The sequence below is a fragment of the Eublepharis macularius genome, chromosome 16, assembly GCF_028583425.1.
Source record: "Eublepharis macularius isolate TG4126 chromosome 16, MPM_Emac_v1.0, whole genome shotgun sequence".
In the NCBI taxonomy this organism is placed as follows: Eukaryota; Metazoa; Chordata; class Lepidosauria; order Squamata; family Eublepharidae; genus Eublepharis; species Eublepharis macularius.
In genome coordinates this window covers 47,719,006-47,740,530 of record NC_072805.1, presented here as the reverse complement: position 1 = coordinate 47,740,530, position 21,525 = coordinate 47,719,006, and the positions used below count along the sequence as shown (strand labels likewise).

At 47.7% G+C, this 21,525-nt stretch overlaps 1 protein-coding gene across 3 annotated transcripts in view; it reads left to right on the top strand.

The window, feature by feature from the left end:
- Positions 1–21,525, top strand: part of ANKRD11 (ankyrin repeat domain containing 11) — a 173,306-nt gene that overhangs the window by 129,703 nt on the left and 22,078 nt on the right. For all 3 annotated transcript variants that reach the window (XM_055000781.1, XM_055000779.1, XM_055000780.1), the window contains one exon: positions 1,270–1,408. In XM_055000781.1, the coding sequence (XP_054856756.1) occupies positions 1,270–1,408 (139 nt within the window). The remainder of the gene's footprint in view (positions 1–1,269; positions 1,409–21,525) is intronic.

The window sequence follows — 21,525 nt, the reverse complement described above, 5'->3', positions numbered from 1 at the left end:
GTAGCCGTGAGTGCTGGACTAGGGAACTGGGAGACCCGGGTTCAAATCCCTACTCTGCCATGGGAACTTGCTGCGTGCCCTTAGGCCAGTCACCGTTTCAACCTGTCTGTCTTCACAGAGTTGTTGTGAGAACAAAATAGAGGAGAACTACGTGGGCCATTTTAAGCTCCCATTGGGGACATAGGCTGGGGTGGGGTATAGAAGTAAATAAATTAAATGAACCGAAAACCTGACGAAGCAATAATAGTTTTGTGTCTTTATATATTATATTCAGATCATCACCAAAGCAGAATGCACTCGTTTAAATATTGGATGGTATTTCTCATTTGAACCACCTTGGCTGCCTTTTGGAACCCTTTGGGATATAATAGCCCTTTTGGACCTGTGGTTTCTGATTGGCTGTTTGTTTTGGAGAAGGGCTGGGATGCAGAAGCCCCGGCATCTTTTCTTCATGGGTTTTGGGTGGCATATGTTGGGGGTGGCCTTTCTTTCTTTGTCTCTTTGACCCACTAGAGTTTGGAATTAAGTCTGCCAGGAGGCTGCACCTCTTGGCTGGCTCTTCCAAGATCACTGACCACGCTAATGTAACTCCAAGTCCTCCCCCCAAACTCAGATCGGAACCTATGCGGAAAGGCACATACAGGGGAGGCGGGACAACATCTAGAGAAACCCATTGTTAGTTCCACCACAGCAACTGTGTCTCCTTAGAAGTCAGATGATTTATTGTACCCAAATTCCCAGGGTCAGCACTGAGCATGTGAATTTTGCAGGTGGTGTGTCTGTGAAACACAGAAGGAGTATTTTTCATTCTTTGCCCCGATTTTCCATGTGAGAATCCCATTTGGACTTTAGGGCCCAATTCAAGATGAGTGTGGGGAGAAGGTGAGCTGCACTGCTTACAAGAGGCGATGTCACAGGCAGCATTCAGTAGGGGCCTGTGCCACTTCCAGAACTTGTCAGATCTCCACACCAGTCAGGAAGTGAATTGCCAAACTACTCCCTCCCCCCGTGCATGGAATATGAGAGGGCATTTCAGGACCACCCTGCAAAGACTGAAATGCTGCTGTGCGGTGGCCCACTTTGAAGTGCTACAGGCCCACCCTTAGTCAAAGATTTTGCAGCATGTGTGATCTTTTTAGTGGCCAATAATTTCATTAAGCTCTGTAAAGCATCTCCAGGTTCAGTGAGGTAGCTTCTCAAAAAAGATCTTTGCCTGTTGTGCAAATATTGTGTGTCTTCTGAAACGGATTGTTTTCCTTTTCTTTCTAGGATAAAGATAAAGTTTCTCTGACCAAAACTCCAAAGTTGGACCGGAGTGATGGCGGCAAAGAGGTGAAAGAGAGAGCTACAAAGCGGAAGTTGCCTTTCACTGTTGGAACCAATGGAGATCAGAAGGATTCAGATACAGGTAGGGGAGCCGAAACCTCTCCTGGAAGTGACTTGGGGCTGGAGTGATATTGCATGAAGAGGCCAGGGCAGCACAACAGGGCAGGTAGCAAGTTTTTGGCTTCACTGAAGTTGCTTGTTTGTTTTAAATCCATGCATTGGTCACATTAAATACTGCATTTTCACTTCTCCTTGGCAAGCGGGATCCTTTAGGGTCAAATTTGTTCTACCACTTATGCTCAGATGGTTTGTTGACTAGGTAGGGTCCCTGTCTGATCTAAACAGTCATTGTTTAACTTTTACACTATATGTGAGTTGTGAATGTGTGCAAGAGGTACCAGCATGTTAGATCCACTTGAAAATGTCATGGTTGTTTATTTGGGGCAGTGGCTGACAGTTTCCAAGAAGAGCAAGAGTGCCGTAGCACCTATAACACTAACAAGATTTGTGGTAGGGCGTGAGCTTTCGTGAGCCACAGCTCCTTTCTTCAGATACCTGGTGTCAAAGACAAGTGTCTGAAGAAGTGAGCTGTGGCTCACAAAAGCTCATGCCCTACCACAAATCTTGTTAGACTTAAAGGTGCTACTGGACTCTTGTTTTTTTTCTACTGCTACAGACAGACTAACACAGCTACTCATCCTGATCAGCTTCCAAGAAGAGTGAGTGGTGCACATTGTGTCTTTTGATGTATCCTCTAATGGCTCACTTTTAACATTTTGTTTTTGTAACCTCTTTGATGGTCCTTTCTGTTGTTAGAGAGTAAAGCATGTTGACTAAGCAGAAGGGACAAGAGAATGAAGTTGTTGATCTGGAGTCTTATCTTTGGCACCACAATATGACATCAGTTTTCAGCGCCAGCACAACTTTTACGAATAGCATAGCCTCTGCTTTGCTCCCCTTCCTTCCTCTTCTGTATGCAGTTTCTCTTGTTGGGAAGCCTGAGGAAATTGTAGCCTTTCAGCTTATGAATAATAACAAGTGGGGTGATAGAGCCCGAGTCACACATACAGCCCCCCCAATTTGTTTACAGGTGTGAATAGGGCTGGATGTCAGTTGCAAAGATAAGCAACTCTTGGCTGTATGGGGATGGGATATTTGAATTGCCCCTCTTACATCTGAGAAAAGACATTGGCGAGAACAAGATGAAACTGCATGGAAATTCGTTCCAATATGTGAAAAAGGCAGAACTGGACTTGGAAATGGGGCCCTTACCTCTTTTCTGTGGCAGGTCACGGTCTTCCTTGGCCTTGAGTCCCCTCCATGTTCCCACCTGCGCTAATGCTGAAAACGGCAGCAGCCCGCAGAGCCCCTTCAGCCGCTTCCAGTGGGGAGGTGTGTTTTGTAGGCATCTGAGCTGTTCACTGGAAATGCACTCAGAGCCCCCCCCCCCGCCCCCCAGTCTTCAGTTTGAGTGGGAGGCGCATCATCCTTGCAGGAGGGCTTGTGTGTTCAGAAGGGGAAATAAGAAGCAGCTTTAATATTGATCTGCATTATTTGCATCTCAGTGTGACATTTTGTTTTAAAAGCAAATGTGCCAAGTGCTAAACTAGAGGCATTCTTAAGTGTTTCTTAGCATGATATGTAGGGGAGACAGCTTGCATGCAGTGTTCGGCTTAGATACTGTAGGTTTGTGTTAAGCCAATTATAGTCTCTCTCTCAATTGTAGTACAACAGTTGTGTTTGTAAGAGCCTGTTCAGTTTGGCAAGTAAAATGTCTTCAGTTCACCAATTCCTTAAAGTTTCTGGAACGTGTGTTGCAAGCTCCAGGGTGGGTGCTGTGTTCATTTAAAAGAGAGGCAGATGCCAAGCATCAGTGCACACAGAACTCTTCTCGGACTGTTTCCTGCCAGGTCCTGTCTAAAATACCCTGTGATCTATTTAGGATATCTATTACCATGCTCTGTGTCATGAGGAAAGCAGGCTGCCTTCGCTTCCCTCTCCTGACCAGCCCCCACATCCTCCTTTTCATGTTGTGCTCCCTGAGCTACCCCTAGCAGCCTCCCAGATGTGCTAGAAACACTGGCATATTTTGCCCCATTTTGTGCAAGCGTCTTCTGCATATAATTAGCTATGTTGCATCCAAGACAGAATGGAACAAGAAAACAGAGGCCAAGAACATATTTTAGAAATCCTTTCTCAGTAACGCAGCCTGGGGCAGATCTTTGGTGCTGTGTTGAGACAAGGGCTTGGAACTTTTCCAGATCCCAGATTGGCAGTCTTTGTTTCTTTAAATCTTGCCCGGGAATGTTTCATCAGCAGAAGATGCAGCCGCAGTGGAAAGTCCTTGAAGAGACCTGAGTTGGTGGCAAAGCTTTTCCCACTACTCCACAGGAGAAGCTTGCAGGATTTTGGGCTCGACTCTTGTTGGCTGCAGTTTTCCCTGACCTGCTGGCTGAGTCATAGGGCTGACTGGAAAGCGCCAGACTCCTCCTCCTCCTCCTCGGAACTGCCGTACTTTCCCTGTACGTCTGTCTTGCGTCCTGTGATAGGCCTGTGGTCTCTCTGCCCTGACAGCTGCAGGGATGCTTGCAGATCGCTGAGTTGCTCCTTAAACGGGGCCTCCCGGAGTGCCTTCACAGACGGCCGTGTCTCTCTGTGGAGGATCCCCTTACCTCTTCATTTCTAGTACCTATTTATTATTTGCTTGCTTCATTTATACCCCAACTTTCTCCCCAGCGGGGACCCAAAGGGCTTTACCTCATTCTCCTGTCCTCCGTATTATCCTCACAACAACTTTGTGATATAGGGTAGGCCGAGAGAGTGTGACGGGCCCAAGGTCACCCCGCAAATGACAGTGTGATTCCTACATCACCACCACCAAGATGAGGCAGAACAGCCCAGTGACCTCCAGGCACTGCTTCGCCTTGCCCTCCAAGGGGTCTAGGCTCCAGCTGCTGCCCCAAGTTTCTGCTTGGCAATGTGCCGCTCTCCTGGCTGCCCACAGAGCCCACACGTGGCTGTGGTAGGAACTACCCACTGAGAGGGCCAAGGCTCCCAGCTCCCTTATTGCGTTATCCAGCAGTTGCTTACCACAGGCACTGCTGACTGCGCTTGCATACTGCCGGGGGATCAGCACTTTGCCAGCAGACCACCCCTTTCTCCTGGTGCCCTTTTAAGGACTTGGCCGAGAAGGAGGGCAGTGGGTCATTCACAGTGAAACCTTCAACAACGGAACTTCCATTTTCAGTAGTTGCCTGGCTAGCTGGTGGATGCTTGCATGAGATTTGGCACAGTTGGCTTGGTGGAGCAATCTGTGGAGGGCAAGGAGTGTGTGCTGCTTAGTTCTGAGCTTGTGATGCTGAGGTTCCTCAAAACACAGTGGGTGTGTCAGGGAGGCAGGGGCCCTGTTGCGCGAAGGACAGCCAGGGCTGTGTCGTTTGGGGAGCGCACAGGGCCCTCCTCCTGGTCCTCTCTGCTTCCCCCTCTCAGTGCGATGACGAGGAAGTTGGGAGGGAAAGGTTCGAGGCTGGTGCTCTCCGCAGCCTGGGTGTGTACTGCCTGGGCAAAAAGCACACCTGGAATTCCTGACACTCGGGCAAGCATGAGCTTTGCTGGAAGGCTGGGGTTTCTTGGCTCAGGTTTCCTAAGCTACTGTGCTGCGAGGGCAGCAGAGCTGGAGGAAGGACGAGTGGCCTTGGGGCATCAGCATCTCTTAGCCCCATCTAGTTAAAGGGCTGTTGTGAGGCTCAAGTGGGTCCCCTTTGGACCATTCTGATCCTATTGGGACTTTGTTTAATCCAAAGTCCACTTTCATTGGTTGAAGGCAGTGGTACTTCTGCCTTCCTCATCCCCTAATATCCCAAAGATTCCCTTCCTCCCAGGAAGTCTGAAGCAAGCATATAAAAGAATGGGGTAAATGGACATTGAGAGCCAGGCAGAAACAAGAGGCTGAAAGAGCCATGGGCCCAGAGAAGAGAATCTGCACTGATGATCAGCAGAGGGGAATGGATGCTCAAGGCGGAATAACGTCGAAGGCTGTGGGCCGGGGGACCCAGTGAGGTGGCATTTCAGGAAGCATTCCACATATCAGTTGGCGCTTATCAGCCATCTCCTTGGCTGCAGGCCACTCATTACTGTGTGTTTTCAGTTGAGAACTGGGTTGGCAAAAGAGAGGGTATTCACGCTCCATTTTTGTTGGCAAGCCTTCGTATCACTTCATACCGAGACCCATGAAAAGTTTGCATTGTGTGGTAGATTGTGGGCAAGAATTCAGGTAGAGAAAAGCCTAACAAAGCGTGGCACTTTTGGGGACATACTGAGGGAAGTAATTGAGGTCTTAGGGCTTCTAGAATGACAAAGTGACTTGTAAGGCATTCCACGGCTGACCTTATCTTTAAAACTAGGGTGGGTGCAAGGACTTTCTACTCAGATCATAGGGCTGTGGCATAAGAAAGAGATCAAAGAGAGAGCTTGGCAAGGAACAGGGAGTATAGACTAGGCTGTTGGGTACTGTCTGCTGATGTAGATACGTTCCTACTGGGTAGTTAATTTAATTTATGTTGCTAAAGATGTCAAGTTAATGAACAATGATTTAAATCAGAAAGGTTTCATCTATGTGTTTGGCTTTATGCTGTTTTTCAAACGAGCGTTTACCGTATCCTGTTTGTTTTAAATGAATGTCCTAATTGTTGATCATATTGTATTTTTTCTCTGTGAATGTCCTAGCTGTTGAACATATTGTATTCACTTGCAGTATGTAATCCACCTTGGATCTCCGTGACTGTAGATAAACAACAACAATAATTCAGCATTCTTGTCATTGGCTGCTTGCTGTATGTAGTATTGCTTCTAATTAAGATGGGAAAAAATGACAGCCAGTGACATCATTTTTTAAAGTTTCTCTTTGCTGGATAATTTGGTGGAATAAAGGGGCTGCGTAACAGTAGAGAAAACAAGGACCGATGTTCCTGCCTTTTTTTCACCCAAGGGTCTGGGAAACTGTTCCAAATCTTAACGCTCCATGCCTCTTCTGAGGTGCAAGTGAACAAAATGTTATGGGCAGCCTTTGGGTCAGTTGATCTTGGCTATCTTTGGAGTGGAATGCAGCAGTTGTTTATCAGCACAGTGCAAGATTTCACAGTTGGCTACCATAGGAAGGAAGGGAGAATCCCATGTTCAGTTGCAACTGTGGAGGAAATCTTTGGAAGGCAGAATGCAATTTAAACCCAGTGTGTGGTAATCTGAAAACTGCTGCCCTTAGATCCATCAATGGAACATTGATCATTAACTTGTCTCCTTGCTTGTCATTCTAGCAGCTGCAGATTCTGCCCTGTCATTAAGCGGCTGTCTTTTAAGCTGCTTGGGTGGTGGCTTGCTTTTTCTTTCTCTCTCCCCCTTCTCCACCCCCTCCCCACATTTTCCCCTTGCTCTGCCATAACCTGTATTCTGCAGTTGTACTTTAATGTGGAGAAAGGAGTAGGTGGTGTTTTATTCTGAATGTATAGTGTCATACGGAGTTCATTGGAGATGCATGCTCCTTATAGTGGTAGCTGTGAATGCTATTGTTGGTGTGCTTGATTCTCGTCAGTGTGCTACAACACTACAGGTCTCATGTGCGCCCAAGTTCATGTTCGATGGTGCTTCAGAGCCAAACATCAAACATTGGGTATAAAATCCATAAAATAGTTCTCAATATCGAAGCAGACTATAAATACAATTTTTAAAAGGTGGAACTCCTCAGTTAAAAGTCTGGGTAGAAAGAAATGTTTTGTCCTGGCTGAGAGTAAAGTAGGTTTTATATGAGCCTCAAGGGGCGGGGGGCATTCCATAAATGAGGTGCCACCACAGGAAAATCCCGGTCTCTGGTCACCCCTATCTCACCTCTGGAAGTGTGGGGTTACAGAGAGCAAGGCATGGAAAGAGACTCTTAATTCCCTGAAGCTGGGAGCGTTGACTCTTGAAATTTATACACTAAAATCTTGTTGGTCTCTGGACTCAAATCCTGCTGTTCTGCTGCAGACTAACACAGAATTAACTCTTCCTAGTTTCTCCAGTGTAGGACTCTCATGCTGCCATGCAAGTACGCTCTTACGTAAAGTTCTGTAAATGAATTTTTTTCATTGGAGCTGTCTTTCAATCTTCTCTTCATTCTCACAAGAAAAAGCCTCAGCAAGGGGGAGAGAGGTCATGAAGGAAATATTTATATAGTGCTTTTGCTAAGTGGTGATGGCATTTCACATACATTACCTCAGTGAGTAATTAAGAGAGAGAGAGAGAGAGAGAGAGAGAGAGAGAGAGAGAGAGAGAGAGAGAGAGAGAGAGAGAGAGAGAGAGAGAGAGAGAGTTGCTTGCCTAAGCTAACCACTGAGTTGCAGTTTGGGCTGATACCAGCATGAGAGGTACAGTAGGTATCTATCTGGAGTCCCTAATAAAGGGGTGAGTTGCTATCTGGAATTGAGAACATTGGTGCATTCAGGCTGGAAACATGCATGCATTTATGCACCTGTAAAGGTCAGTTAAGACTTTCTTGGGCAGCAAGTGTCAAATTCCAGGGCTCGAATTGTTTTTCCCGTTCCCTAGGTGTCCGCATCACATTCTTGGAGAATTTTACCCAGCCCCAACAGATACCATGGAAAACAAAGGCCGCTGTGGGGCATGGCAAAGCTTCCTGAAGGACCTGTGTGTGGCACCTGATGCCGTGAAGGCAGAGGCTGCTTGACCTCGTGCCATTGACTCCACGTAGCAAAGACCTGGGGTTGTATTTCACTGCTTTGAAAGAACAGGGACATATTGTAGCTTAGCTTGGTCTGCTCACCTGTGCTATGCCTTTTGTGGCATGAAAAAAGGCAGTGAGAGTTGACTTTGGTGCCTTTACAAAATGTTGCTGTGTTTCAGCCTCCCCTGTGCTAATCGTTAAACGTGTTTGTGATGCTAATTAGTGGGTTAGTGATGCTTGATGAATCAGATGAACTGTCAGCTATTACTCTTCTCCCTCCTGGAATATGAGCATTGTTGGTTGCTTAACTGGCTGCTGCTGATGTGTTGAGCTGGCTTCCATGGGAACAGGCTTGTTAGTCACAGGTTGCTTAATTGGCTGGAGAATCCGTGAGAAGCGAGTTGCTGGCTGGTGGAGAAATGCCTCTGTGTATGAAACTGTTACTTGTGTGTGTTTCTGTTGTTGGCATCGGTATCATCCGTGCAGCTGTGGACTCAGATGGGCTGTTCTGCCTGGGCCTTTCTTCACTTGTGCCATTTCAGTTCTTTTATTTAAAGAGAGAGAGGAGCCAAGGAGCTGTTTTCACCTAGCAACCATAGAGAGGAAGGATGAATATCCGAGCCTCTTCCTTCCGAGCCGCACCCTATAATGCTAGTACAGTGTGCTTAGATTAGCATGCATCATCCTTAGAAACTGCATCACAAATTGCTCAGCCATCTGTGGAATTTGGCACTGAGCAGCTGGTTGTGGTGGGGGGGGGATAAAGATTTGCCCACTTCTCCTGGCCCCAGTGGCTTCCTTTCTGAAAAGCCAGAGAGGAAGATGTTGCCGAGTCTTTCCTTGGTGACTGCTGCTGTTATGAGTGGTGTTGTACTTCCCATGTTCTGGCTTTCTGGAATAGAAGAATCTTCCTTTCATTTCCTGATAGTCAGTGGTTAGCCCAAGAGAAACATTTCACTGTGCTTAGCATCTGTATAATTTATAGGAGCCTGGGCAGAAACTGAAAAATGTCAGAAACCTTAGCGTGACCTAGTACCTCGGATTTTTCTAGCTAACAGACCTGAGTTGGTTGTATTCTGGGGACTTGTTCAGACATCCATGCCATGTGTCCCTAAGAAATACATCTCTGTGTAAAATACAACATGTGATACAGTCTCCTTGGTGCCTGTTTCCACAGTTTCATTGTTTGTTTACATTATTCATAATCCACCTTTCTTCCTGAGGCTCAAGGCGGGTTACACAGTGTGGGTCAGTACAGTCAGTTTCAAGGACATTTCAATAAATAATGTAATAGGGTATATAAATGCAAATGTGTAAAGATTTAAAACCAGCAGAAATCCAATACAGAGTTGAAGAAATGCTGAAACAAAGCATAAACAGTTCTAAGACTGACATATTGAACAACATGTCCCTATCTCTTTACTGATACATCTCTTTGAGACCCCTTCCTAACAGTCCAGCATTCATATCTGAGTAAAAAGCCCTCATGATTAATTCAGTTTTGCATTGTTTGTGGAAAGCCAGGAGACTGGGGGCTTTCCTGACCTCTTCAGGAAGGAGCATTTTCCAGCTGCCACATTCAAAGGAATAATTTTTAGGAAACTGCTTCTGCGTTCATCACAATGCATTGCTGTGGACAGCCTGGTCACACCACATTTTCGAAGTCTGGACCGTCTCTAAAATTACTTCTGTTGAAAGGTTGTGTTAATCAGTTTCATTTGGACAAAAGCTTGAAGACCAGCTGTTTAATAGAAGTGCAGCTGACCAAAGGAGGAAAGGGTTTACTTTCCTTGCAGCATCTCTGTGAGTTCAGTTGTTGATCATGTTGGATGTTTTTTCCTCTTTGCCTTACATTTGATTTGAAGACTGAATGAGGGAGTAGTATTAAAATCTTTTGGGGGGGGGGGGTGGCCATCTTTGAATTTTGCATCGAGGGTCTGCCGTAGAAGAGGCATTTGAACGTGTAGCCTTTGGATCCACAGCAGTCCATTGTATTGGGGGAAGCTGAAGCTCTTCTGGTTAGAAGAAGAGCGCACTGAGATTCCTTTCTTGATTTAAACCCACACACACACCCTCCCAATTTCTTCTTCAGACTGAGCCTTTAAACTTTTTGGTTCGGTCCTTTTTGCGATTCTCTGGGACCCTTTTGGTGCTGTAGCTGAGCCACTTCCCTGTAGCTGTTGACCTCCATGGCACCCTGCCTTCTCCACTTGGGCAAGCATACTCCTTGGTTGTGCCCTCCCTCCTTCCCTTTCAGGCCTTTGTACAAATTCTGAGCTCCTCCTTCATTGTCATTGCTAGTTCCTTTGGCTCTCAGCCCATGCCCCTGCCGCTTCCTTTTGTCTGTCCTGGCCATATGGTCTATGCTCTTTACATTAACCGGCTTCACTGCTCCGTATTTGTGCCTGCCTGCCTGCCCTTCCTGCTTGCTTGCATTCAGTAGGCTCAGCTGCTCACAGATACTGGGTCTTGGCCACACACAACCATTCTGCTGTTCCTCCTTCCGAAGCTCAGTTGCGCTCAGGTAAAACCCACTTCCTTCCATCTGAAAGTGTAAGCATTGTTGTGTGCTGCAGTGCCCATGGTAAGAATGAGTCACATTCAGCACATGAGGCTGTGAATATGAAAAGCAGGGCGTGTTTTGTGCTTCCTCCCAGGGGCATAATCCATCCTCTCTCACCGTCTGTGCAGTTCTAATTTATTCTTATTGATCCTTTGTTTGTCTGCATGCTTGGGAATATGCTCCTAAAAATGAAAGCCTTTCAACAGGACCAGGAAGTGACGCCTTCCCCCACAGCACCAGGGTTGTAAGTTTAGGTATTGCTCGATGCACCACCCGCCTGTGCTTGGGCCGGCATGTTTGTGTGCTGAGGCTTGCATTGAGCAGGGAGCTTGGAGCGGGAACCCCCCAGCCTTGCTGCAAGTGGGATGCTGCTCCGGCTGCTGAGCTTTTCAAGTCTTAGGGCATCATAGCAGGTTTTTCCCCAGGGCCAGCCGGGGCAGTTTATTCCTCTCTCCCCTGCCCCCGTCTGCTTGACGAATTGTGAAGCAGCATGTGGAGAGGGGGCCTCTGGAATGCTGTCTGCCAGGCTTCGGACCACCAGAGATTTGTGCTCCAAATTAAAGCTGCTCAGGTCTGTATTTCACATGGTTTTGATTCTGTTGTAGAGCCAAGAATAATCTGAAATAAAATGTGCAGCACTTTGTTGTCCTCACAATGTACCCCTGTTCCAATTGGAAGATTCACGTGAGTACAAGAAATGCAGCTCCCTGGTTCTCTTGGGGTAGGAGCAGCGTCCAAGTGTGGATTCTCTGCCGGTATCCATTTTTCATGACCCAGATTGGAGATAGGAGGGTTGCATCAAGGGGAGGAGGAAGCCAGCGAGCTGAACATCATAAACTGCTGTCAGGGGGATGTGTGTGGAGCAGGACCAATGAAATCCCAAGTAACGGGTTTCTCTGTTCCTAGAAATTTGATGCTGCTGCCTAATTTGATCTGCCGCTTCCTGAAAATGAATCCTGGTGCCTTGGAATCAGAAATATTGTTTCAGCAACTCTGAGTAAGCACGGATGGGAACGCTCCCCTAGAGCTGATTGCCATAGTCTGTATACGCCGAAGACTCCAGGCCAGTCCCTCGCCTCTCTTCCCCCTCCCCTCTGGTTGCAGAAGTGGACAGTGGGCAACTTTACCCACACCTCTGCGCACTGTGCTGTCACACAACTCAGAAACCCACAAGGCTCTGACATCTGCTTTACACGTATGCAAGGAACACAACCAGGTACAGACCCCACAGTGTTTAACAGGGCCAAGGACACAGCACTTAATTCTGGTGGATTTTCATCCAAGAAGATCCAGCAGTCTCCTCCTCCTGAAGCACACTTTGATCTTCTCGGTGTGCTCTATTCCCAAGCTGCCCATTTGGCACATCAGTGCAAAAACCAGAATGGACCCTGCTAAGCAGATTGCGTAACTCAAGGTGGTTCTCGCTGCCTCAGCCTCTCCTTGCAAAGGGGCATTGGGCCAAATTAGTCGAGCTGCTTGTTTATGGAAATAGGCTCCAAGTCACGAACATTGCTGTAAGAAATTATGCAACAGAACGGTCTTCTCAAAAACATCTGCAGTTTCCAGTTCTGCAAAAGGTGAATAAACTGGCCAAGATATAGTGAGGACTTCAACCCAGAATTCTTCCTTCTCCTGTGTAAATTTGGGCCCGTTCAAACTCTTCCCCCCCCCCCGCCCCCTCTTTTTTGTGGAAAGAAATTTTCCAAACATATACCACCCATTTCTCCCGCAGGATCTCATTTTTGCTCTGTAGTGGGAACTCCCCCCCCAGTTACTTCCTGTCCTTGTGTCTATGGTGCTAGGCTCCACCTAGGGAGACTGTCCCTGAAGGGCAGGACCTTTCTAGGTCCTCTTTTGTGCTTGGATTCTGCCACCAAGCACAAGAAGATGTCAGTACATCCTGTGCCGTTTCTAGCCTGCTTTCTCCACCCCTCCCCTCCCTCTCTTGTCCTTCCTGTTGACATGCGGACTTGTTTCCTGGCCAGAAATGGGTCTCACTCTTGCTCTTGACCAACTTGGCAAGAGCTTGTGTGGCAGCTGACAGCAGACGTGGTTGCAAGCAGGGGGGATTGGGTCTGGGTCATTTGCCTGTGCTCTCTTGTGTGTGTGTATATAAAGTGCCATCAACTCGCAGCTGACTTATGGTGACCCCTTGAGGGGTTTTCAAGGCAAGAGACCTTCAGAGCTGGTTTGCCATTGCCTGCCTCTGCGTAGCCACCTTGGGCTTCCTTGGTAGGCTCCCATCCAAGTACTAAGTGGGGCCAACCCTGCTTGGGGGGAATAAAAACCCACAGTCTAAAAATTTAAAAGTGTAAAATGAGATTATTCTTACTTTGAAAAAAGCAGATTTTAATTGTAATTTGTCTCTCCTAAAGAAATCTGGTTTTAAAGGGACTCCGTCTTTACTCCAAACATGCATATTAAAGCATCAGCTTTTGTCAGAGCTTTTCTGTATAAAAGAGTCTTGAGGGGAAATCTCTGAGATTGATGATCTTTATTATTATGTTCTATCTATTATTGGACTCAGGGATTGGTAATCGCCACAGGTGGTAAGATCCAGGAGATGCCATCCTAGATCTTACTTGGATCATCCACTAAGCCTTCCTGAGTAATCTTGTATTTTTATTTGCTCTCTCCAGCTTCTGAGTTCTGCAGCAGTTCTCAAGCTATTAAAATGTATGATTCTGTCTACCAAACAGCAGGGACATTTGCTTCCCATTTCATGGAGAAATACTGTTTTGTCCAGTAGGTATCAGTTCTTGCATCTGAAAACTGATGAGATTTAGAGCCTGATCCTGTACATACTTTAGGTCCCACTTCATTCAGTGGACTTGCTTCTCTCTAAGCGTGCCTTAGCTTTCAAGTAAGTTATCTTGCTTTGCTATCCATGCATGTGTACTGGGTCTTTTGTTTGGTGAGTTGTATGACAAGAGGCTGTGGATTATACTCCTAGGTAGTGTTTTGTTGTATGTTGTTTATTATAGCAGCTAATTTATATACCTACTTATTTACAGATTTTAAACACCACCTTCCTTCTGGATCTAATGGCAGAAAAGATTTGGGCTGTGGTTTTTTTCATTGGTAGGTGTATGCAACTATCAGCTGAAGTCAGTCTCCTTGAAGAGCAGCATGAAGGGTTTTTTATGTTAAGATTTCAGCGCATTTAGACTCTTGACTTTGCATTTCAGATGAGCAGCTCTGGCTGCTAGTTAAAATCCTCTGGCTTGCGGGTCTTTGCTTTTGAGCAGTGCTGTCCTTTGACAAGTGCACAAAGAATCTCACTCCATGTTCGTCTTTGGGAGACGAGTGTTTGAAGTCTTCTGGGTGCTGTTCCTTCTAGTTCTTTCATAGACTTCTTGTGCTTTGAGCAGCACAGAAAATGAATTCAAGAGCTAGAACACAGAAGCAGAGGGTTTGAGGCGCATTGGCTGCAGTTCTCTCTCTTGGGCTCTTGTTGCAGCTGATTGTATTTGCAGCAGAACATTGGAGAACTGGGCCTTCTTTAGGAGAGATGTGAGCTGTGGGAGATGCTCTTGGCTGCCCTTCTCCTCTTCCCAGAATATCAAGATTAAGACTCTTGGCAACTTTACCCAATTGATGCAGTGCACCAGATTTTGCACTGTATCCCTTTTGCTGAATGTCAGCACTTGTGGGACAGCCCTTGGTTTCACGTACTACTTGCTTTTGCGAAGGCTGCTCTTTGGGGACTTAAAACATATCCACAGTTATGGAGCGGTTTATGTGAAGAGGGTGGTTGCACAGGGCAAACCTTGTTGGAGCATGAACGTGTTCCCCAACTGAAAAAAATTGGCAACTGGAACAAACTGCACAAACAAGTTTACTTAATCTGGGTCAGTTACTTTGCTTGGAAAATGTTATATTTACAGAACCTGGGAGTTTTGGATGCTTGAGAGCGGGGGTGCAGGAGAGACTGTTGCTGGCCAAATACATTGGAGAGACTCCCTGAGGCCTGCAGTGAGCAAGCCAAGTGCCACCATTTGTGGTTCAGTCTTGTGGATTTTTGAAATTCCCTCTGCCACGCTGCTGCTCCTGCCGAACCTCACCATAGCTTATAACACAGTTCTCTGTGGCCCTTTCCCCTCCAGTACTACTGTAGCACTGCTATTTTTCCTTCTGGCACAAGCCCTGTCCTGCTGGACTCAAGCAGTGTCTTAGCTCAGAATTCCCAAGGAAGAGCTTAACCTGTAGACTGATCCTACAGTTAACAGTGAGGGAGGTGGAAATCCCGGCTCGTTCCTTGTCACCTTGTGCCTGGGGATCTTGTGGCATTTCGCATTCAGTAATAACAGTGGCCCCTCTGGGTTCTCTGCCTTACTGCCTGCATCTTGTAGGTGCAGAAGGTGGGGTGCCAGAGGAAATGAAGAGCTGCCCCAGATCTCTCAGCGGGTAAGAGGCCGGGCTGGGAATTGGTTGCTGCTATGCGCTGTTTGTAACCATGAGATTCTTTCCTGTGAAGGATGTGAATCGAGCATCTCCCAAGGCCTGCATTTCCCTCCACCCAGGCCCATCTGTCTAAAGTGAGAGCACGGAAGTCTCTCTTCAGTTTATTTTTATCCCTATCGATTGCAGGCTTCTCATGTTAAGTGTTCCGTGGAGGAGGAATTTTCTGCAGTGGCAGAATTGGTAAGATTAAAAATTTAGCGTTCTTAGTCAAACTTTGCAGGCTCTTTTCAAACCCTTTCCCCCAGCCCTGGGCTCCTCCTCACAGCCTGTATCATCTGAGTAATATTAATGGAAGCATCCCAATTATAATGGTAAACTTGCTTTGAAGGCACACACAGAACACAGCTCTTGAGCACCTATTCACCTTTGCCTTCTCTTGAGCTGTGTGTCATGGAAATAGCTCAGGTCTGGGGTCCTGCTGTGACTGCCTTGGCACCCATTATGATACTGGTGGTACCAGGGGGAAATTGTGTGTGTGTGTGTGTGTGTGTGTGTGTGTGTGTGTGTGTGTGTGTGTGTGTGTTGGGGTCCTTATTTCTTTTTCATTTTGGCGTCCACTGACTTTGCATCCTTTCCTCTCCCCTGGCATACTTCATCCAGGAGCTGACAACAGTCCAGAAAATAAGGCGTTGTGGGCAAAGGACCACAGCTCACTGGCTTATTTGTGTACAGATAATCTAGCGTGCTCTGCATCAGTACGATGCTCCCCAGAATACCCAACATAGGAACTCCATGGCTCCAAATATCCAAAACCGTCAGCCTCTGGAAACCTTGACGAGAGACTTCAGAATCACAGTGCATGGGAGCATCCAAACGCGGGTCTCTTGTTTAACTTTGTTTCCACCACCATTAAGACTAGGTAGGAGAACGAAAGTGGTGACATTCCCAAGGCTGTATTAGATGCCTCCCAGCAATATCTTGGTGGTTGTGTGTGGGCTCTTCGTTACTTTCCCCCAACTGAACAGCACAGGTCTTGTACCCAGGGCCGGTGCACCTATTAAGGCCAGGTAGGCGGTGGCCGCAGGCGCGGGGTGCCGGAGGGAGCGCTGGAGGAGGCGCGGTGGGTGGGAGCGCGCGCCACAAAGCACCAGCCTCCTATCCCTCCCACCCTGCCCTGCTGCCGCCGCCAGCACAAGCCCCCAGCCAGGCGCAGCCACCGCAGGCAGGCATCTGCGGCGACGCAGGCAACTGAGCGGGAGAGCTCGGAGGCCGCCCACCGCAGCAATTGGGCCGGCGGCGGTGCGCGCGCTCCCTTGATGACATCACGTGTGATGTCATCACACAGGCCGGTGCGCGCTTGCGCTCGTGCGTGCGGGGGCAGCTGGCCGGCTGCGAGCGTGGCAGACCCTTGCGCTGCCCCTGCTTGTACCTCCACGGCAGAGCTATGTCGCCTTGTGACAGTTGCATCCAGAGGTTCAGTCGTAGCCTGGCATTCTTGACTCATGAAGAACCCTTTCCCCAGGGAAGAGATCATCTTCCCGTCTTGTTATTGCTGTAACTGCAAGCACATTCTGGTATTAGACTGAGCACCCTTCTCAAAAACGTCTAGAGTGTGCTTAGTTATTAAAAGGAGAGGACTGGAAGCTCACTCTTGTCCTGGAAGCCCTTCCCTATAAATGTATATAGGGATGTTGTACTTGCCCAGTAATGAAGAAAAGACTGCACACGCTCAGAGTCATCATTACGTCACATGGTGCAGGCTTTAGTCCTTGCACTGAAAATAGTAGGGGCTTATCTTGAGGTCCAGAGGCTGTTGTCCTGGAATACATACGGGCAATACATTTTGCAGATAAAATTACTTGCATTCGCCACAGTTTAGGCACCATGGCCAGAGTGGTTCAGTCCCAGGGTGTTATTGGAGCGCAGGGCCTGGCCCAAGGCGGTTACAAGGATTGCATCCCCCCCCCCCCGTGCTGAAAGATCTGCACTGGCTGCCCATCTCTTTCGAGGCGCAGTTCAAAGTGTCGATTCTTGCCTATATGGCTCCAAACAGCTTGTGGCCGGGGGCGGGGGGGGGGGGACCTGAAGGACTGCCTCCTCCCCCCTCACTGTCTAGCCTGCCACACAGATCTGCTTCTCAAGTGCTGTTCTCTGGGCCCCTAAATGCAGAGCTGGGGCAGGTGGCAGTGGGAGACAGGGTCATTCTCTGGGGTGGCACATGGCCTTTGCAACGCCCTTCCCCCTTGAGGCTCAGCTTGTGCCTGCTTTACTGTCTTTTAGGCACCAAGCCAAAACACATCTTTCCCCCCACTCTTTTTAATGAGGGGTTTTATCTTAGCGGCTTTTAAAACGGCCTGCTTCTGTTTTATGTATAGTGTTTATGCTGTTTGTGTGGAAGGGCTTGTTTGAAATGACTTGTTTTTATATTGTTACGTTGTTTTAACTGTAAGCTGCCTCGAGCAGGACTTTGGAGAAGGGACATGGGCATATCCTAAATAAATAAATAAAAATGGTCTGGGATATTGGGAACCTTGGTAAACCAGGGCTGAGATTAAGCCGTGTTCTATCCTCGTCTTAACTTTGAAAAGGAGTGCTTAAGCAACTGCTTTTGCCAGGGTGGTTTTGTTGACCTGAGTTGAATTTTATGCCTGTAAATGGTCACTGAACTGCCTGCAGGACTGGTTGGAAGGGATGTTTTCTAGTACAGAATGATGATTTGTACAAAATTTCAGGAGCATTAAAGAAAATACGTATAGGCAAGAAACCGTTAACTGAGCTTTCCTCCTCATGTTGGGGTGGAATTTGTGTGTCTTAGCAGCAACCTCTTGCTACAGCAAAAATCTTTGCCTGCATTTAGCACTGACTAAATAGCTGCAAAGAATGGAGGTAAATGTCCAGAGAAAAAGATGAATAGTAACACCACTTGAGGGATTATTGCAAGAAGCAGCGTTTGGTACAGAGAGAGTTGCATGATGCAGGCTAAATTTTGCTGACTATTTGTGACATTTCAAAGCTTAAGAATGAGACACAAAGAAACCGGCATAGAAGGCAGCAGCTCCTGGACGGAATGGTATGTGCTTGGTGGCCACAGCTCACATTAGGAAGGCCACATTCAGTGTGCAGGTGAGGGCCCCCCCCCCAAGTGGTTCTGCTGCCCTGGTGGCTACTCTGAGGGTGCAGAGCGCCTCTCCCCTGCTTCTGCTGCAACATGTTGAAGGGAAAGGCCTGTCATCTCTGCCGTTGCTTGTCTCAAGTGCTGTTATCACAAAGCTCTCCAGTTCAGTGCATTTCAGCAAGGCCTGAAGCCTTGAGCTGTGCCGAGCGGATCCTTTGGCAATGCCCACTCGGTCACAGGTGGTGCTTGAAACCCAACTCTCATGGAAAAGTGCCTTTCTAAACAACAACCAAACCCACATCAAGCCAGACTGCCTGCCGGGACCAGAGCATTGCTGGCAGATGCCTCTTTGCAGGATGCGCTCAGACCCTTTCTCCCGCTGCCCTTCTGCACAGCTGCATTTAATCCGCAGCAGGCTTTTGTGTAGAGGGCAGTGGTGAGTTGGGATTGACTGAGATGTTCTGGGTGCAAAGTTGTGTCGGTATCTACAAAATGACAGGTGATAATTGGCATTCTCTTCCAACTTTTTAAAAGGGGACAAAACTGAAAGTGATCAAGGGAAATAGTTTCTTGCTTTGTTGCTCCTAATTTGTAATAGCAGTTTCCACTGGTGGCTGCTGAGGTATTTGAAATATGAAGCTGAGGGGCGGAAATTCACTTGTGAAGCAGGAGGGCCCTTTGGAGGACCTGCGCAAAGGGACTGGGGTTTCCTGGCCCCGCCCTCTACCAGCTGTAGCAGGCGGAGAGGCTGCGTGATGGAGCACACAGTTTCCCCCCCTGTTTGACTTTGAATGGTAGGAGTTACAGACCCTCCTGGCTGGTGTAATTGAGGATACAGTTGTCCCCCCCAAAGGCTTCATAACAGGGTTATTGTCAGCATAGCACTCCAGACCATATGCTGTATTGTTTTAGATGTGTAGAATCCACCCCGCCCCGCGAGTTGCCCACGTTTTTAGCTCCAGACATACTGAACTATTTGTGCATCAGACACAGATCCCCCTCCTTCCACAGGCCAGAAGCCTAGAAGAAGATGGTCTCCACTGTCACCCTGAAGGGTGCATTTTATATCACCTGTCTTGTTCACAGCATCAGCCTTGCACGGTCAAAGGGCTGATGGTGCAGCTCACAGTTAAGAGTGGGCTCTGATGCGTGTCGGTTGACCCTGGCAGAGGAGGCTTTCCCCCACAGTTGGCAAACATTGGCATCAGTGGCCAAGGCCTGGGGGAGAACCATAGAGCCAGCCTGCCTTGACAAAAGAGGCAGCCGAGGAAGGCGAAAGAGGCGTGGCAGGTGGGGTGCCTGCAGTTTTCAACAGCTTTGTGACACTTTCAGCAAGGAATGTTATCCTGGGAGGGTGCAGCCTGTTCTGCGCAATGCCTGGGAGTGGGCTGTGTTCCATGCAAGAGTCCTGCCTCCCAGGCTTACATCTCACTTAATACCCTTGCACTGGTTTGGATTTCAACTTATTCCTGGACTTGGTTTTAGCGAGGCCACTGGAGTCCTGTCAGTGAGTCACTGGGTCTGGTTTATGGAGGCATCTGTTTTGGAGCCAACCCAGCCAATGAAAAGATGTCTCTGTAAACCACTGCTACGTTCAGTGTGCTGTGGGGAGTCAGTGTTGTTCTTCATAAGGCACCAAGGCACAAATGCCACCGTGTGCCCCAGTTCACTGCTGCACCAGAGAAGCCTCTTCCGATGCCATCAGAAGGGAATTCAAAATGAGCTTGTGCCAGGCCAGCATCAAGCCACTGGGGGGTGAGACCTTGTGGTATAGTATTTGGTGTTTAGCTGCACTGGCTGAATAGCTCCTCTTGCTTGAGTGCTAGATAGTTTTGCCCTTGGGGGAAAGATGGGGGAACTGGTGGCCAGGGACCGGAAGGCTTCTCCTCTCAAGCGCCCCGTGTTAACTAAAAGCCCTTCCATTTAGTAATGAACTTCTTTAACTGTGCCCCCATCAACCTTTAACTCACGCCAGGCAACATGAGGTGTGTAGGCTGGATGGCTACTGTCCGATGATGTCAGTACGTGACTGGTCAGTCTTCCACAGAAATGGTTGCCAGCCATGAGGAAGCTTTTCTTCCTGATGATTGTCTTTAAGGCAGAGTAATTTGCACCGCTGTGCCTTTACGAGTACTGTAGCCCTGGCTTTTGTGCTAACCCCAACCTTTTTGAGCCTGTGGGCACCTTTGGGGGGTGGGGGTGGGCGCGACTAGAAAATGGCTCCTAGAGGAGGCAGAGCCAAGCACAAAATGGCTGCCAGAAGAGGCAGAACTAACCGCAGAATGTCAGGGAGTGAGATCATGCATTACGCGAATAGAAACTCTTCGACATTTCAGGCAGAAGCTGTATAACAGGGTGCCTTTTGAAATGAACATTTTGTTATTTTTTTGCACGCATCCCGCTCACCTTCAGTCAGGCAGCGAAAGTTCTTGAGCTGTGGTAGCAGCTGCTGCAGAAGCCATTTTTTAAGTACCTGCAGAGCCCGTCAGATTTCCCGGTGGCCAATCAGAAGCCCCGCTGGGTGAAAGCCCCACCTGGCCCCACCCACTTTCTAAAACACGGCTGGTGGGCGCCAGGAAGGGTGTCAGCAGGTGCTGTGCCAGCGCATGAATGTGGGGGACCTTCTGCAAGCAGAGCACCAGCGATGTAAAACTTTAAATGTTTAAACTGTTAAACAATAAGAATTTGTTTACCATTTATCTATTGCTGTAAATGTTTAAACATTTTCCCAAAGCTGGCAGAGGGCATTTCAGGTGAGTCTCTGCCTGAAGAATATGTGGCTTCCGGCGCTGGCTTTACTGGTGGTGTTCTGCTGCCGGCCTGGAACATGTCTTAATGTTTCTTAACCAAAAAGAATAAGTATGTCAGCTTAGATGGCTAGCTTGTTGAAGTCTAGATGATAAAATGTGGTAATTTAAACTGTTGCTTTGTTAAATGAAATGTACATCCCTATTTTAGCCCTAAACTACCCCTCCCTCTTCAATCTGGAAAAAATACTGGGAAAGTGGACTGTACCCAATGGACTCGTGCTATGAAAAACGTGTCAGTCCTTGTGCTTGAAAAATTTGGCCTCATTCATAATATATTCTTTTTGACAGAAATTTAAACTAAATGTTGCATGGTGCCGATCACATTAACAGCAAAGACAGTGTGTATCTTTTGTTACATAAACAAATGTAAAGAAATTACAGATAGCTCCAAATTTCTTCACATTTTTGTGACATTTTGTGAAAGAAATTTCCTTCATCAGAGTAGGGGTGTGCAGGGCCAGGTTGCTTTGGGTTTCCTGCTTCGGGTTTACCCGAAGCAGAGAAAAAATCCAGAAATACCTTAATTCCAAAGCGGCTTGGTATTTTACTCGCTTTGGTATGCTCCGTAAATATTCGAAGCCTACTGAAGTGA